The sequence below is a fragment of the Salmo salar genome, chromosome ssa16 (genome assembly GCF_905237065.1).
Source record: "Salmo salar chromosome ssa16, Ssal_v3.1, whole genome shotgun sequence".
Classification (NCBI taxonomy): domain Eukaryota; kingdom Metazoa; phylum Chordata; class Actinopteri; order Salmoniformes; family Salmonidae; genus Salmo; species Salmo salar.
Genome location: NC_059457.1, coordinates 35,606,863 through 35,624,919, shown reverse-complemented (window position 1 = coordinate 35,624,919; position 18,057 = coordinate 35,606,863). Strand labels below are relative to the sequence as shown.

General features: G+C 41.8%; 2 protein-coding genes across 5 annotated transcripts; both read right to left on the bottom strand.

Moving 5' to 3' along the window:
* Positions 1-966: 966 nt before the first annotated feature.
* Positions 967-13,624, bottom strand: LOC106573636 (carbonic anhydrase 5B, mitochondrial). Of its 4 annotated transcripts, none has more exons than XM_014148866.2 (7): positions 13,606-13,624; positions 10,416-10,613; positions 9,840-9,958; positions 8,784-8,879; positions 6,034-6,096; positions 3,578-3,736; positions 967-3,442 (listed from the first exon to the last, which is right to left on the bottom strand). In XM_014148866.2, the coding sequence occupies exons 1-7, from the start codon at positions 13,607-13,609 to the stop codon at positions 3,272-3,274; spliced, it is 810 nt and encodes a 269-aa protein (XP_014004341.1). In that variant the 5' UTR covers positions 13,610-13,624; the 3' UTR covers positions 967-3,271. The 4 variants fall into 4 exon arrangements, with proteins under 4 accessions (XP_014004341.1, XP_014004339.1, XP_014004342.1 ...); XM_014148864.2 differs by lacking the exon at positions 13,606-13,624 and adding an exon at positions 12,806-13,370; XM_014148867.2 differs by lacking the exon at positions 13,606-13,624 and adding an exon at positions 13,252-13,366.
* A 1,302-nt stretch (positions 13,625-14,926) lies between these two features.
* On the bottom strand, positions 14,927-15,640 carry LOC106573638 (SUMO-activating enzyme subunit 2-like). Its single transcript, XM_014148868.1, has 2 exons — positions 15,463-15,640; positions 14,927-15,241 (listed from the first exon to the last, which is right to left on the bottom strand). The coding sequence occupies exons 1-2, from the start codon at positions 15,623-15,625 to the stop codon at positions 15,036-15,038; spliced, it is 369 nt and encodes a 122-aa protein (XP_014004343.1). The 5' UTR covers positions 15,626-15,640; the 3' UTR covers positions 14,927-15,035.
* Positions 15,641-18,057: the final 2,417 nt, after the last annotated feature.

Below are 18,057 nucleotides of genomic sequence, written 5' to 3'. Positions count from 1 at the left end.
GGCAGGAGACAGGTAAAAAAAATATTTTTAAGCCTTGAGACATGGATTGTGTGTGTGCCAGAGGGTGAATGGGCAAGACGAAAGATTGAAGTATCGGTGCCAGGCGCACCGGTTTGCATCAAGAACTGCAACGCTGCTGGGTTTTTCACAGTTTCCCTTGTATCAAGAATGCCCCACTACCCAAAGGACATCCAGCCAACTTGACACAACTGTGGGAAGCATTGTCGTCAACATTGGCCAGCAATATTAGGAAGGTGTTAATGTTTTGTACACATTGTATATCGCTCGAGATCATTGTGCATACTAACTTTTACACGTTTAAAAACGGGCATTGATGGCAGACACATTAAAATACAGCAGTTCACCAGAGGACATATTAACCAAGACTAATGATCCATTTTTAAAGTACATAGTCATTATAGTACAACAACATTTGTGTCCGTTTATCATTTGAAAACTATAAAAATAGTTAAATGAATGGAAACCTCCAACTGGAGAGTATCATTTCAAATATTAAAAAAGGCAGAACATAACTTAAACAGACCAAGACAAATGGAAGTTGAAAATAGGCCCTGTACAACAGAAAATAAAATCTCTATACTACCATCAAACCTATCAGCACCCATAAAAATGCCCATATGAAATGTGTAACCATTCATAACTGTGTTCAAATCCTCCCTGTACCCCAACATTGTTCCCCTAAACTCTGGTGTAACAAAATGCCACCTTTAATTTCATAGGGAACGCAGTGAAACAGGCAAGTGTCAGTTGGGTATAGAGGGCAAGAGTCTTACGGTTCCTCAGTGTTTGGACAGTGCTTTACAGTTTTCAAAACAGGTTAGTGTCAAGCTACTTCTCTGCAATTGACCTAGTGGGGAGAGGGCCAGGTGGCTCTTTCAAGGGAGAGGCCCCACAAGGGACAGTTTATACAGGAACATTGTTATTGAATGATCACGAAGACAACCATTCACTCACTTAATGCTTTATAGAACAAACAATACAAATGTTGCCTCAATGTCTGCTCTACCTTTTCATTCCCTGTTTATAGAACAAACCAATCAATCCCTTTCTCCTCCAATCTTTTTAGCACCTACTTCACTTTCTCTGAACACTGCAAACATAAGACCCCCCCTCTTTATCCAATCACTCCCTTTCTTTGATGAAAACAGTGAAGCACTGGAAGGCACACCCAGAAAACTGCAACGATAAGTAGGCTAATGGAAAACAGGCAGCAAGGTATTACAATTGCTATTTCACGTATCATGGTTTTGTGTCAACATGGGGAATAGCAGTGCTTATATTACAGTTAACCTTTTGGAACGATATTAAAGCATAACATTAAGTGTAGTTATGTTTTAAAGTTGATGCATGTAGTTTGTTCCACTGTAATCCCTGTCCAGTTCTTCTGGGAACTTTAAAATCTCAATTATATAAGTACAGAAAAAGCTTAAGTCTCAAGAAATGACATACAAATATCAGGAGGAGAATGATTTCTGTCGGTGTGCTGCTAGTGCTTCTAAAAAGGCAAGTAAAAACCTACCGACCTCCACCAATAAATAAATACAGAACCAACAAGATAACAGGTTAATGATGTGATACCCTCTTAACTCTCCCAGCGCCTAAACCAGAAACTGGAAAACATACAAATTGACCGACTTAAGCTTGGTAGGGGCAGAATATTATCGATATGCGTTAGACCAGCAGGCCCCAACAGAATAGACACACTGCCGTGAGCTATTGATCTATGAGAACAGAGGTGACCGCCATGTGTGTCAGTATGATGCATAAAATAGAAGGTACTATGGTAGATTCCTGTTTAGTAGAACAGAACAATTTGATTACAAGAGGAATATATGCTTAAATGCTAAAATACAGATGCTAAAATACAGATGTTTGCTATTGAATTCAACAAAATAGTTCTGCATATTAGTTGTAACAAATGCCTGTGTCCCTGTGCTTATAAGGCCTTATAAAGGTGTCCATCCTACACATATGATTTTTACCTCTAAGTTACAGATAGTGAGATGTACATTCTAGTCCACTCAATAGACTATGTAATAAAATCAATCTAAAACATCTTTCAAAGCAATGAGCAACACTCATTTGTGCAGTTTGGAGCCTTAGCTAGGCCCAAATACAATGAACCAAATCTCTTCGGCTGTGTGCAGTAAACAAGTTCAGAGCTTAAACCTTCAAACTAAATCCCACATCCATATATGGAGCCCTTTCACCTCAAATACTTTGTCAAGGAAGGAGAACAATTACTGCAAGAGTACTGCTCATACACGAGTGTGATATTCTTATGCTTTAGATTATTAAAATCGGTGATAGTATAAAAGTGCAGGTAACTGCCAAAATAATGGAAACACTTGAGTAAATGAGGGAAACAAAGTATATTGATAGCAGATGCTTCCACAGGTGCACTTCCTGAGTTAATTAAGCAGGTAACAGCCCATCATGCTTACTTAGGGTGATGTATTAAAATGCTGGGCAGATCATTATTTTGGATACGCCCCCATAGGATGACAATGCCCCCATCCACAGGGCACGAGTGGTCACTGAATGTTTTGAGCATAAAAACGATGTAAGCCATATGCCATAGCCATCTCGGGAACCAGATCTCAACTCAATTAAACACTTATGGGAGATCCTGGAGCAAAACACAAAATTCTGGAATTTCTCTTGGAAGAATGGTGTCGCATCCCTCCAAGACTTCCAGACACTTGTACTAAAGCTGTGGTGGCCCAACACCCTCTTAAGACAATATATGTTGGTGTTTTCCTTTATTTTGACAGTTACCTGTATTTCAGCAGAATCCCTCATTGGTTTCTGGAAGCATTTCAAGTGGGACTGTTAAGAACTCAATAATAAAAGGTTTACAACTTAAACATTCAGAGCATCTATAAAAATAAAAATAACCTGATTCACCTAAGACAGGGGTTTAAAAAAATCTGTTAGCATAGACTATAGCAATACACCTGCCATGTGTTGATGATGCCTTTCACTTATTGACAGGACAGCAGGCAGTGAGACAGCTGTCTAGTGCCAAGGATGGTCAACAAAACAGCTTTTAGATGGTGACATTGGAATTATAAAATCCCTGGCACTTAAGTGAAATCCGAGTGCTTTCTGAATGCATAAGCGTTTGGAAAGATGCCAGCAGTATGACTTCTGTAGAGTCAAACGTAAGACTTTGTTAGCCCAAAAATGTGCTTCCCAGGGTATTGCATTATTTTGGTTTGAAGGGTCCGAGTGAGTCTCTGTGTAAAGGTCAGTGGCCTGTGTGTGGACCCTTTGCAGGTTGCTCCTCCTTCAGGAAGGGCGTAAACGAGGAACGCACAGTGCGTCCCTGCAGCGACTGCTGCACACGGAAGTTGTTGACCATGCTCTTCTGTACCTCCTCCTCTGCTGAGGTGAAGAGAAGGCTCCGAAACACAGCCAGCTGAGGAAGAGACAGGACAGGGAGAGAATGTTATGCAGACATGGAACTGCCGAGAGAAGTCACTAAAGTGTAGTCCACGAGTAGTTCTAACATTCCTTCCCTTTTCACCACACACACTCTCACTCACACACTAACCTGCTCATGGCTGACTTCGATGTGCTGCTTCATGATAATCCAGGTCACAGCTTCGGTCAGAGGAGGCGTGGTCAGTGACCCTGCATACGTCCAGTAATCATCAATGTTAGTGGGCAGAAGGCAGGCTGGGTCGAACCTAGTGAACTCAACAACACTGTCCTAAGGAGCAAAAAGGGGAAGAGGAATGGGTTACATGGTGCTGCCAACCGTGTCATAAGTTATAATAATTATTATTGCCATTTCCCAACCACAACCTTAATGTGAGATGTATTGTTGTCTCTACCTTCTTGACCTTTGTGCTGTTGACTGTGCCCAATGTTTGTACCATGTTTTGTGCTGCTACCATACTGTGTTGCTACCATACTGTGGTGTCATGAGTTGCTGCCTTGCTATGTTGTCATCTCTTTTTGTAGTGTCTCTTGTGATGCGTTTTGTCCTATATTTATATTGTATTTATTTATTTTAATCCCAGGCCCCCGTCCCTGCAGGAGGCCTTTTGGTAGGCCGTCATTGTAAATAAGAATTTGTTCTTAACCGATTTGCCTAGTTAAATAAAGGTTAAAAATATATATATAATTGTAGTGGCATGTAATTTGACTCATGGCCACTAGACGGCAGTTAAAGTTGACAGTCTCCCCATCTCGGATCATACAGTATGTTCCTTTGCAGTAATACTTCTGTGGAAGGTAACAAAGGGGGTGTGTGTGGGGGTGTCTTTAAATAATGCTAATTTAACCATTCTCCTATTTGTTTAAAATGCAGTGGTAAATATGAAACATACACCCCCAACTCTCTGTCATGGTTTTAACCATTTATTTCTGTGGCAGTGCTGTCCATCCAGTAGGCTAGTGCTGAATTTCAGCTTCAGTCCAGCTCCTTTCAGCATAGATACTTTGTCATTTTCGCCATTTGTTTGCCATGCAGCCTTGATAAAGATAGCCTGTGTCTTTATTCCAATGCGTTAGATTTATCCATTGATTTATCATTGTTTGCTTTTGTCAGTCAGCTGTTTAAAGCACTCATTGCTGTTTTTTAGGTGTGCGCAGGTACTGGTGTTCTCCCAGCCAACCGTGCCCAGAAGTACCAGACCATTTATTATTTTCTATCAATATTGGTTTTCTTTACTGGATCACCTGATGGTCGACAATATCACAAGACAACTAGCCTACAGCTAGACACCAATGCGCATCCAATCCATCCAACAAGTTTACCTTAATGACAGTAGTTGACTCTTTTGGTTAGAAGCATTCGGTTTGGCAATGGAATAGGCCTACATTACTTTGGATTTGTGTGCCCATGAGAACTGTTTTCACTGCGAAACATCACATAATGAAATGTTACAGACGTAGTTACACTTAGTGGACTTTCCCAGATCTCCAAGATCCATTATTTGTACAGGGTTTAAGTTCAATATTCTAATTCTAGTGTTAAATACTTAATGACATAACTGTCATAAATGTCATTAACATAAGGAAAGAAAGGTACTGTTTTATGTCCCCTTATCTGTGAAGAGTCCAAACATTAACTCATGACTAATGGACAATTCATGAACTAGGGTGTAAAACATGTTTTGATTCAACTGTGTTATATTGAATGTAAGCTACCTATACTGCGTGTGTTCATGTGTTTGAAATTGCCTTGGCTGAGGGGGTAGGCTACCGGCAATGGTGTAGCCCTAGTGAAGGATAAACGCAAGTAAATGTTGTTTACCCACCTTAAAACATGTTTTACATTTTTTTAAATGCATTCATTTTAAACACTACATCACTGACTACCGGTAGGCCCATTTCAAATTCATGCTAATACACATTGTAGGCTAGTCTAGTAGGTTGACCGTGTGTTAGGGTGACCATCCCGTTTTTCCCGGGACAGTTTCAGCCCCATTTCAAGTGTCCCAACTTTTCAGGCTACAAAAAATATCAATTTGTCAGCAAGACGCATCAATTAATGTAAGAATAATCAATGGCAATCGCTGAATGACATTAGGCACAATTTTGGTGCTTTGTAACAAATCTAGTAACAGTCAAACAGCGCAAGTATACATGCAGTTTGGATGCTGGAATTATTTTGGAGTGGACCAACATGCCTACTTTTTGAAGAGATTTGCTTGACAATCAGATGGAAATATGACTAGTTGTGTTCATGCCACATAAAAAGGTCATTTATTTTTTACAATTTAAATTACATCTTTATTATTAGGCCGATAAATTTGATAGAGAATCCCCCGAATAGCATGGTGCAATTCACACTCCAATAGCCATACAAATGTCATGTGTGTGCCACCGGAGAGAGTCTAGAATACCAACCTGAGTCGTACAGAACTGACTACTTATGTTCTTAAGCTTTGGGCGGCCTTCTCAGAAACTCAGCGACAAAACACCTGCTTGAAACGTTCTCTCTGAAACCTTGTTAACGAAATCACCTGCATGGTTTAAGTGGTCAATCATTGAACTCACCTTGTGTCTGACAGCAGGTAGGACATCTACTAGTTTCTGCAGTCCCTCGTGTCTCTTCCCTATCTGAGGAGGAAAATAATCTGTGTCTGAGCACTGAGTCCTTTTGTCAGGCATGTGCTGTGTGTTTACATTCACTGCATGGGGTGTTTACATTTCAATGTCAGTAAATATTGAAATGGTGTGTATATGACGTGTACAGTTGAAGTCGGAAGTTTAAATACACCTTAGCCAAATACATTTAAACTCAGTTTCTCACAATTCCTGACATTTAATCCTAGTAAAAATTCCCTGTTTTAGGTCAGTTAGGATCACCACTTTATTTTAAGAATGTGAAATGTCAGAATAATAGTAGAGAGAATGATTTCATCTTTTATTTCTTTCATCACATTCCCAGTGGGTCAGAAGTTTACATACACTCAATTAGTATTTGGTAGCATTGCCTTTAAATTGTTTAACTTGGGGCAAATGTTTTGGGTAGCCTTCCACAAGCTTCCCACAATAAGTTGGGTGAACCCACCAGGTACAACCCCAAATCCGCACCCTCATAGATATCATCCTAACCAACTTGCCCTCCAAATACACCTCTGCTGTTTTAAACCAAGATCTCAGCGATCACTGCCTCATTGCCTGCATCCGTAATGGGTCTGCGGTCAAATAATCACCCCTCATCACTGTCAAACGCGCCCTAAAACACTTCAGCGAGCAGGCCTTTCTAATCGACCTGGCCCGGGTATCTTGGAAGGATATTGACCTCATTCCGTCAGTAGAGGATGCCTGGCTATTCTTTAAAAGTGCCTTCCTCACCATCTTAGATAAGCATGCCCCATTCAAAAAAATGTAGAACCAGGAATAGATATAGTCCTTGATTCTCTCAAGACCTGACTGACCTTGACCAGCACAAAAACATCATGTGGCGTTCTGCATTAGTGTCGAACAGCCCCCGTGATATGCAACTTTTCAGGGAAGTTAGGAACAAATATACACAGGCAGTTAGGAAAGCTAAGGCTAGCATTTTCAAGCAGAAAGTTGCATCCTGTAGCACAAACTCCAAAAAGTTCTGGGACACTAAAGTCCAAGGAGAATAAGAGCACCTCCTCCCAGCTGCCCACTGCACTGAGGATAGGAAACTCTGTCACCACCGATAAATCCACTATAATTGCGAATTTCAATAAGCATTTTTCTACGGCTGGCCATGCTTTCCACCTGGCTACCCCGGTCAACAGCCCTGCGCTCCCCACAGCAACTCGCCCAAACCTCCCCTACTTCACCCAAATCCAGATAGCTGATGTTCTGAAAGAGCTGCAAAATCTGGACCCCTACAAATCAGCCGGGCTAGACAATCTGGACCCTTTCTTTCTAAAATTATATGCCGAAATTGTTGCAACCCCTATTACTAGCCTGTTCAACCTCTTTCGTATCGTCTGAGATTCCCATAGATTGAAAAGCTGCCGCGGTCATCCCCCTCTTCGAAGGGGGAAGACACTCTAGACCTCAAACTGCTACAGACCTATATCTATTCGAGCCTGCCTTTAAGGTCTTTGAAAGCCAAGTTAACAAACAGATTACTAACCATTTCGAATCTCACCGCACCTTCTCCGCTATGCAATCTGGTTTCAGAGCTGGTCATGGGTGCACCTCAGCCACGCTCAAGGTCCTAAACGATATCATAACCGCCATCAATAAGAGAAATTACAGTGCAGCCGTATTCATCGACCTGGCTAAGGCTTTCGACTGTCATTCACAACATTCTTACTGGCATACTCAACAGCCTTGGTTTCTCAAATGATTGCCTCGCCTGGTTGACCAACTACTTCTCTGAGAGTTCAGTATGTCAAATCGGAGGGCCTGTTGTCCGGACCTCTGGCAGTTTCTATGGGGGTGCCACAGGGTTCAATTCTCGGGCCGACTCTCTTCTCTGTATACATCAATGATGTCGCTCTCGCTGCTGGTGATTCTTTGATCCACCTCTATGCAGACGACACCATTCTGTATACCTCTGGCCCTTCTTTGGACACTGTGTTAACAAACCACCAAACAAGCGTCATGCCATACAACACTCCTTCCGTGGCCTCCAACTGCTCTTAAATGCAAATAAAACTAAATGCAACCGATTGCTACCTAGGTGTCTGTTTAGACTGTAAACTCTCCATCCAGACTCACATTAAACATGTCCAATCCCAAATTAAATCTAGAATCGGCTTCCTATTTCTCAACAAAGCATCCTTCACTCATTCTGCCAAACATACCCTCGTAAAACTGACCATCCTACCGATCCTCGACTTCGGCGATGTAATTTACAAAAGAGCCTCCAACACTCCTCAGCAAATTGGATGCAGTCTATCACAGTACCATCTGTTTTGTCACCAAAGCCCCATATACTACCCACCACTGCGACCTGTATGCTCTCGTTGGCTGGCCCTCGCCAAACCCACTGGCTCCAGGTGATCTACAAGTCTTTGCTAGGTAAAGCCCCACCTAGGTAAAGCCCCACTTTAGAGTGTTTTCTATCCAAAGCCAATAATTATATGCATATTCTAGTTACTGGGCAGGTGTAGTAACCAGATTAAATCGGGTACGTTTTTTATCCAGCCGTGCAAATACTGCCCCCTATCCCCAACAGGTTAATGACTCCAACCTAAGTGTATGTAAACTTCCGACTTCAACTGTATATGGTCAAGTATATATGACGGTGGTGGTGGGTTGCATGTGGTAGGGATGCATTGCTATGTTAACAAGAAGCAATAAGTTACCTTGAGGAAAACCCCGATAACAGCCAGTCCATTCTCCTCCATCACCGCCTCCTCAAACCGGCTGTACTTATCAGAGTTCCAGTGGACCATGTGGAGCTATCAACAGAGAAGGCAACGCATACATTAATTAGAACCTATTTATCCACACACCCAGAGAATTCAAATGCAATGTGTCACAGATTATATTTGCTGCTGGATAATTATGAATCATCTTTAATATCGTTCTCAAGATAATTGATTGTTCTACCACAAAGGTGATCATTTATCAAAACTAACAACAACAAAAAATCTGATTCTGAATGTGGAAATCCACCTCAAAATCCTCCAACCTGAACAGATGGGTTTCAGTAGCTATTAAACCAAATGGAGCATTGTCTGACCCTGAGGTCACATGCAGCTGCTCTTTGTTTTACTCCATCTGAGTGTCCAACCCAACCCATACCACAGAACCCTATTCACCCTGGGACCTGGGGACAATTCTATAAAGAACGGTACAACCCAATAAGTAAAGTGAGAAGGATCCATTACCTCTGTTACACACTGTGGTGTGCTCCTATTAGGCACAGAGTGAGTTGTGTGCTGTAATCGTAACTTGAGCCTCTGTACACACACTGCACCTGGGGAGTGTTGAGAACCCTGACATGGTCAGATTCTCACAGCCACTAACGCCAGCTGGGCATGGCAGTAGTACTCCCTCTATTGTATGCTTTAGGTGAGTGGAACAATATGAAAATAGATCACACATTAAAAGGTGGGCCTTAAGGATAGGACAGAATGCATTCTGCTTCTATATGTAGAGGTTTCCAACAACACAATCCCCCTGTCACAGAAATTGCATACCAATGTCGTCATGGATTGGCTAGGGCATCAGCATTGACTTGATGACTAAGCAGTCCCTACTATCTACCATTCCATGACACAGTCTCCTGAAGACTATGGCTCTATTAGACTTGACAAGTTAGGAGGTTCTTACTATGGCATAGCTAGAGTCATTCAACAAAGTTAACAGATAGTGTCTGTATTTAAATGTTAAGTAAGAGGACGTGCAGTAGCTACCTCAGCAGGGAAGAGGCGGCGGTCCACTGTGTGCTCAGAGCCCCATGCGTTGCTCTCCCCCCAATGGAAGTGGAACTGACACAGCCGGAAGTTATCCTCCAGAGGACCGCCTTTAAGTGCTGAGTGTGAGAGAGATCGACGAGAAGAAATCGACCACTCATCAATGTTGTGTTAGAGACACATACAATAATGAGAAGAAACCGTAACTAATACACACAACAGCTGTGGCAAGTTATAAACATGATTATATAAACATACTTGTTAAAACATAAGTATCCTCTTCTCACACAAACACACATTAAAAGCAGAACTAAGAATTAAATTACAGATCAATTAGCCTACTGTATTCTTGGCATGAAAATATTTATGTAAAGTCTAGCGGTTAACAAAATATACATTTCTGAAATAATATTTCATTGAAAATTAGAGTAATTAGACTGTCTAAACAATAAGACCATGATGTTGAGAAATAAGCCTAGGGCAGGGATACTTAAATGTAAATCAAAGCCACGTTCCACGTGGCAGGCATTGCAGTTTTAAATTAGGAGGTCAAGCGGCAGAACAGAAACTGCTTACTGGATTTGTCGGTGGTGTCATCATACTCAACCAGGAATGAGTACCCGTTATTCCATATCTGTGAACATGTCCTGGGGTCGTAATCCGGGGTCAGTGGCTTGAGATGCGGATCAAAGACACTCTTGCGCACCCGAATATCGATAGGAGATTGTCTGTTGCCCCCAGGAGCAACAAGTGGTCCCTGCCACATTGGATGCACTGGAGTCAAAGCATAGGAGATGGGATTTAAATCGAGTCTGATAGTAAAATGTAAAACAACAGCTTGTCTTCAGTAAATCACATTAGGTCCTATTGCTTAGCCTACTATAACAAATGCTGACACTTACTTTTCATTGTGTACTCTCCAGCTTCCTGCATTCTTAAATTGGCTATAATAGTCAAATTCCCAAATAACATAAGATCAAATGTCTCAAAGTCGTCAAGAGGTGAGACCAGTAGTCTAAACTTCCTCCGTTGATTCCGTTTAAGAAATTAGAAAAGCAGGAGGAGGAAAAAGAGAATTTCTTCACTAACTCCTATTGAAAGGAAATTACAGAATAAGTAAAATGTGGGTAGGCTACAGAAACAGACTCGCGGAATGTATTGGCAGCCCACCAGGTCTACTCCGCAGCAGGAAAGGGAGACACTAGTTCAGCTCTGAATGGAACGTTTCTTAGATATGCATCTACTATGACTTCCTGGTTTTGCCATTGGGCTGCGAAACAATAACTGCCTATGATGCAATTTACATCAGTCACTGACCGCTCTGCCAATGCTTAACTTATATATGTAGAAAGGTCGTTTGGAAAAGGTATTTCATGGAAAAATGTATTTCCAATTATCCATTTTGCTACTGTACCTGAAAATGCTAGTAAGGATAGGCCTTTTTTTTCTAAATTCGAATGAACCACCTGCAACTGAACACAGACCTATTAGAAGATATGTTTGACCGAATCGAGGACGAAGATAGTGTCGCCAAGTTAAGGTTGATCGAAAATTCTCTGTGCTATGCCAAACAGTAGCTATCCTGCAATGACTAATAGATCACAGCTCGTTACAATCTACTAGATATTCATGAAGTAAGTATGTGGACGGGTGTGGCTATTTCACAAAACATTGTGTAAAACTTGCCGCCATTGGATTCTGGAGCAGTGGAAACACTTTCTCTGGAGTAATGAATCACGCGTCACCATCTGGCAGTCTGACAGACGAATCTTGGTTTGGTGAATGCCAGAGAACACTACCTGCTCCAATGCATAGTGCCAACTGTAAAGTTTGGTGGAGGAGGAATAATAGTCTGGTGCTGTTTTTCATGGTTCGGGCTAGGCCCCTTCGTTCCAGTTAAGTGAAATCTTAACGCTACAGTATACAATGACATTCTAAACGATTCTGTGCTTCCAACTTTGTGGCAATAGTTTGGGGAAGGCCTTTTCTTGTTTCAGCATGACAATGCCCCACTGCACAAAGCGAGGTCCATACAGAAATGGTTTGTCGAGATCGGTGTGGAAGAATCCCAGCGAACACCTTTGTTAATGCTTGTTTACGGAAGACAGAGGCGACCACCTGTGCTAAGCGTAACTGGGGAGAAGGTGTAGCGGAAGTGTAGTTCGTCAGCTGGATAGACACACAGCCATATGGATCTGTGCAAATCTGCTACATTAAGTGAATATATATATTTATTTTAAATATTATTTCTCGCTTATATAGTATGAAAGAAATGCCATATGTTTCGAAAACCGTATTGCAAGCAATGATTGACGGTTCTAAACATTAAAACAGAGCGCTGGGATTTTAGTTCACATGTTCCCACCGGTATGCGGTGTTTATATCTGAGAACCCTTGGAATAATGCATAATGCCTTGGGTTCTGGAGAGCAAAGTCAGGCCTTATGAATGTCTTGAGTAAGGACAGACCATAAACCAAACATGCAGTGTAAAATAGGCCAAGTTAAAAAATAAAATACAAAAGATAAAAACATAAATTGTGATCACAGTTACGATCAAATTTACATGTGTATGTACACACCATAGTTACAATCAAAACCAGTACCCGGCCAGAAGCTCAGAATTAACTAATTCCCCCTGAAAATGTGACGCCAATTCACTCATGCAGAAATCCAGTCCTTGGTTTCCATGTATTCTTTGTGCACCGGTTGCGATGAAAACAACGCCATTAATTAACCCTTTAGTACTGTAGACATTGTGGATGTCGATTAAAACTTTACAACGTAGACATTTACGTTACTGCTGCTTGAGCGATTGAAACAGTCTTATTTAGTGTGTAATCTCAGCTGCCAGCTGGACTGACCATTAATGGCACTGTTCCAGTCTTAAGAAATGAAGAGCAAACAGCTAGCGAATTCAACTGCAATATGATGAAAGCTACCGTACTTTTAAAGTTTAGACACTTACAGGCTGAAAGCACATATTTGCTTGAACATGCAGTGAGGTTGCATCTTCTCACAGGTATCAACCGTTGACCTTTAGTTTGCTTGATGATATGTCTTTGCAGATGCCGGGCAAGTGGGTTTACGATCGATGAGAGAGCCACCATGACCACGGTTCTACGAATAGGCTACTCGAAGTTTGCGAGAGTCAAAATGAGCTGTTGTGTTATCTTTTCAGGTAAGGCAAAACGTCAAATAAATTAAAACTGCTCCCGTCTCCCGAGTCGTTCGGTTTCATATGTTTTCAATCAGAAACAACAACGGGAGTTGCGTTATGCCCCCTCTTCCACACTATGACAGTGACAGTTTCGGATGGCTGGCTCTCCACGCTATCGCTTGATTGGTCTGGAAAATAGACAAGCTTTCACAAGATTGAAACATTCACGTAAATTCCAAAAGTTTTCACTTGACCTGTTGATGCGTGCTAACTTTAACACCGCGGCGATTTATGTTGGCTACCTACTGCTATAGCACGCGCCGAATCAATAATGTTGTTCCAAAAGGAAGAGATCGCTGAGTGGGGCTCGTGTAAGGCTTTCGACCAATCGGCTTTATCCTCTGAGAGGCGTTTCAAACAACATGCGCGAGATCTAGACCCTTGACATAGATCTTCGGTGTACTTTTTGCTTAGTTTTGTTGAAATGTCTGTGTGGTTCTTGTCATATGTCATAACAGCACAATTCATCTGAGCCTCGTGATCTTCAATACAATACACGGTCAAATGTGCAGTGCTTTCTCTATAAAAATTGTTTTTTTTAAACTCACTCATTGACTGTGTCGTTTCCAATTGTGGATGAACACACGTGCGTCATTTCCCAACAGCCCAAGTGTTCTATTCTGATTTAATGTCAATTATTGGATGAGGTTATTTTGATTAACATGAAAGTCTTGCAAATGTTGTGCAAACATTGTATTAGTATGGGACTGAGAATATGTTCAGCTAAAGCTCCTTAGGAATGTCATGTTTATTGTAAACATGCTTATGTTATGGCTTTTTTTGTGTACTCCATTTACTGACAGGGCTGAGATTACTCTTTTGGACTTACACACACGCACACCTACACACACCTCCAGTTACAAAATATTTGCTCTGAAAAATGTTTTTCCTTGGAAGACAAACGTTAAAAGGATGTTATGAAACTCATTCGCTCTTTCGGCAAACTTGTAATTGCTATGAGGAGGCCTTTTCTCAGCCTGAACCCTTCAGAACACAACTGTGGCGAAAACAGATCATTTATTGTCTAACCAAAACCAAGCAATGAAAGGGCTTCATAGTCCCCCCAAAAAGCACCGCAAATAAGTTAGCAAATTGAAATTTGGTGGTGTGTCCAGTACAAACAAGCCAAAGTACTGATGTTCCAAACAAATACTGTGTATGCTAAAGCTTAAGAAAACAATTTTGGGGTCATTAGATCTGTAAGTGTTTATTGTGTCGTTATCTATTTGGTCCAAAGGGAGGTTGAGGCCTGGATATGATGGTGTAACCGATGTGAAATGGCTAGTTAGTTAGCGGTGGTGCGCGCTAATAGCGTTTCAATCAGTGACGTCACTCGCTCTGAGACCTGAAGTGGTTGTTCCCCTTGTGTTGCAAGGGCCACAGCATTTGTGGCGCGATGGGTAACGATGCTTCGTGGGGTGTCAGTTGTTGATGTGTGCAAGAGTCCCTGGTTCGAGCCCAGGTTGGGGGGAAAAGAGGGACGGAACCTACACTGTTACAATGGCTCCAACTATAAACCATATGAAAGATTTATAAATAAAGTAACAAACTCCAGTACAATTTCTTTTTTAACAAAGCAACTCGTCCTGCAAGTGGTCAGTGGTTAACAATTACAAAGAAAATTCAGTCAATGCTTGACTCAAAGAAATGATTGGGTTTGTTAACTTTTTTTACATTCCTTCAATGGAGGTGTAAGTTTACTGGATGAAATACGCAGATTTTTTTTTTAAATTAAATGTTTCTTTCAGTCTCCCTACAAACCACACCCTGACTTGTGACATGACAAATACATTATAAAAAAATACAAAAAGCTAAAAGTATTTTATCCATCTATGATGGACCAAAATAAAATAAAAATGGCACACTTAACAGTTTTTGTACATTTATATTTACACATGTTTGGTAAGAGGAACAGCGTATGAAAACACAAACACAGAGTTTCATCCTTCTGAAGAGGGGAGGGGCCAGGAGAGACATACTAGTCTAGTGCAATGATGTCATCATCGTCCTCATCGGCCGCCGAAGGCTGATCCAGGCGTTGGCGCTTGGCTGAAGCCTCGCCTGTCTCAGCATCATGGAGCTTCCTCTTGTGGCCTCCTGACTCCATGCGGACATCCATAGTGCTGGAGGACGGCTCCTCCTCGTCTGAATCAACTATCAGAACATCATCCTGCTCAGCAGGGGCTAAGAGGAGAAAGGAAAACAAGAGAAAGTCAGACGAGAGACGATTGACATGTACCTTTTTAGAGTTATCGTTCAGCTACAAAATAAACATAGCTGTACATGATTCTCAGTACTGTAAACAAAATGGTTTAAAGGACAGGACAGGTGACTTATGACCAGGATTTTGATTATTAGACAGTCTAAAACAGTCCATCTCTGTTGTCAATGTCAGTTTTGCTCACCTTTGGAAGAGGTGGACGGTTCTGCAGAGTCTTTGTTGCCGTTGGCAACATTCTTGTCCTCTTGTGCGCTGGGTGGGGTTGGGGCTTTGTCAGGGGCGTCACCCACCACCTCAAACCCCACATCCTTCTCCAAGTCCTTTACATTAGGGAAACAAATTTGCATTAGTCATGCAAAGGCCTATACAGCACACAGATATCCATCCTCTCTTACCAGTGCATCACGTTAACCAGGAGTGTGTAATCCTGCAGAAAGTCATCCACTTGCAGACGGCTACCATGTCGTATCCCAAAGTCAGACAGAAACTTGCTGTTGTTTGCTATAAGAAGAGAATGGTGCATGATAATAAATATGTATACCTGATGATAAGAGTATACCGTTGAGTACAATATAGGGTTTAGCGATATTATGATAGCATCGCCTATCGACGATGATCGACGGCCATTACCAATGGTGACAACATTGTGATGTGACAGACAACCTTTTTGCCCAGGGGTCTCCAACCCTGTTTCTGGAGAGTTACCGTCCTGTAGGTTTTTACGCCAACCCTAATACTTGGTTGATAACCTGAACCAGGTTAGTTACAACTGGGGTTGGAGCGAAAAGGACAGTAGCTCTCCAGGAACAAGGTTGGAGACCCCTGGTTTAGCCTATTTGAGCTTGACTAGCGCTGCGCAATAAATAACGGAGTCGGGCAGGGCAGCTCAGTGACATTCTGAGTAATTTGTCTATTCCTATTTGCTATAATCTTGTTTTATGAAAGGCTTCATATTAATGAAGGCTGGCCTATTTCAATAAATATGTTATACAGAACGCAAGAGGAATGTAGGCTAGACAGAGCAGAGTAGTACACCAAAGCAGCGCAAATTGGCCATTCAGAAAATATTGTCTCTCTCTCCCCCCTCTCTCTGTCGGATGCTTGGGCCTTACGGCCTAAACCAAATTTTTATATATACAGTGCCTTCAAAAAGTATTCATACCGCTTGACTTACTCCACATTTTGTTGTGTTACAGCCCGAATTCAAAATTGATGAAATAGATTTTTTCCCTCTCACCCATCTATACATAATACCCCATACTGACAAGGTGAAAACATGTTTTTAGAAATGTTAACAAATTTATTGAAGATTAAATATCTCTATTACATAAGTAGTCACACCCGAGTCTATATTTTGTAGAAGCACCTTTGTCGGTAAGTACAGCTTTGAGTCGTCTTGGGTATGTCTGTCTCTGAATTTGGGGATTTTCTCCCATCCTTCCAGGGAACAGCATTCTTCAAGTCTTTCCACATACTTTCAATGGGATTCAAGTCTGGGTTTTGGCTGGACCACTCAAGGACTTTCACATTCTTGTTCTGAAGCCATTCCAGCGTTGCTTTGGCTGTATGCTTGGGCTCATTCGCCCCAACCGAAAGTCATTTGCACTCTGAAGCAGGTTCTCATCTAGGATGTGCCTGTATTTGGCTCCATTCATGTTCCTTCTATCCTTACCAGTCTCACAGTTCCTACCGCTGAAAAGCATCCCCATAGCATGATGCTGCAACCACCATGCTTCACGGTAGGGGTTATGTTCGACGGGTGATGAACTGTGCCTAGTTCTCCCCAGACGGCGCTTTGCATTCAGGCCAAATATATTGAACAAAAATATGAAATGCAACATGTAAGTGTTGGTCCCATCTTTCATGAGCTAAAAAAAAATAAAATCCCAGAAATGTTCCATGCTCACAAAAAGCTTATTTCTCTAAAATGTTGTGCATAAATTTGTTTACATCCCTGTTAGTGAGCATTTCTCCTTTACCAAGACAATCCATCCACCTGACATATCAATATGTCGATTAAACTGCATGATCATTACACAGATGCATCTTGTACTGGGGACAATAAAAGGCAACTCTAAAATGTACAGTTTTGTCACAACACAATGACACAGATGTCTCAAATTGAGGGAGCGTGCAATAGGCATGCTGACTGCAGGAATGTCCACCAGAGCTGTTGCCAGATAACTGAATGTTCATTTCTCCACCATAAGCCGCCTCCATCGTTCTAGAGAATTTGGCATAACATCCAACTGCAGACCACGTAACCCCAGCCCAGGACCTCCACATCCGGCTTCTTCACCTGCGGGATCGTCTGAGACCAGCCACCCGGACAGCTAATGAAACAGGAGTATTTCTATCTGTAATAAAGCCCTTTTGTGGGGAAAAACTCATTCTGATTGGCTGGACCTGGCTCCCCAGTGGGTGGGCCTATGCCCTCCCTGTACCACCCATGGCCGTGCCCCTGTCCATTCATGCGAAATCCATAGATTAGGGCCTAATGAACTAATTTAAATTTGGTTCTTGACCAAAGTCCTTCATGCCTGGTTGCTCAGTTTGGTTGGACGGCCACTGTGCTCTTGGAAACTTTCAACACTAGAAATAGTTTCATACCCTTTCTCAGATATGCCCCATCATAATTATCTCAGATCTACGAACAGTTCCTTGGACTTCATGGTATAGTTTCTGCTCTGACATGCAGCCCAAGTGTTCTATTCTGATTTAATGTACATTTTTGGATGAGGTTATTTTGAATAACATTGAAGTCTTGCAAACATTGTAC

Excerpts from the sequence above, each read along its gene's own strand:
- LOC106573636 (XM_014148864.2), bottom strand. The coding sequence starts at position 12,947 with ATGGTGGCTCTCTCATCGATCGTAAACCCACTTGCCCGGCATCTGCAA. Across the intron at positions 3,737-6,033 it reads TACCTGCTGTCAGACACAAG|GACAGTGTTGTTGAGTTCAC; the intron begins GTGAGTTCAATG and ends TTTGCTCCTTAG. Across the intron at positions 3,443-3,577 it reads TCGAAGTCAGCCATGAGCAG|CTGGCTGTGTTTCGGAGCCT; the intron begins GTTAGTGTGTGA and ends TCTCTTCCTCAG.
- LOC106573638 (XM_014148868.1), bottom strand. The coding sequence starts at position 15,625 with ATGCAAATTTGTTTCCCTAATGTAAAGGACTTGGAGAAGGATGTGGGG. Across the intron at positions 15,242-15,462 it reads ACCGTCCACCTCTTCCAAAG|CCCCTGCTGAGCAGGATGAT; the intron begins GTGAGCAAAACT and ends TTCTCCTCTTAG.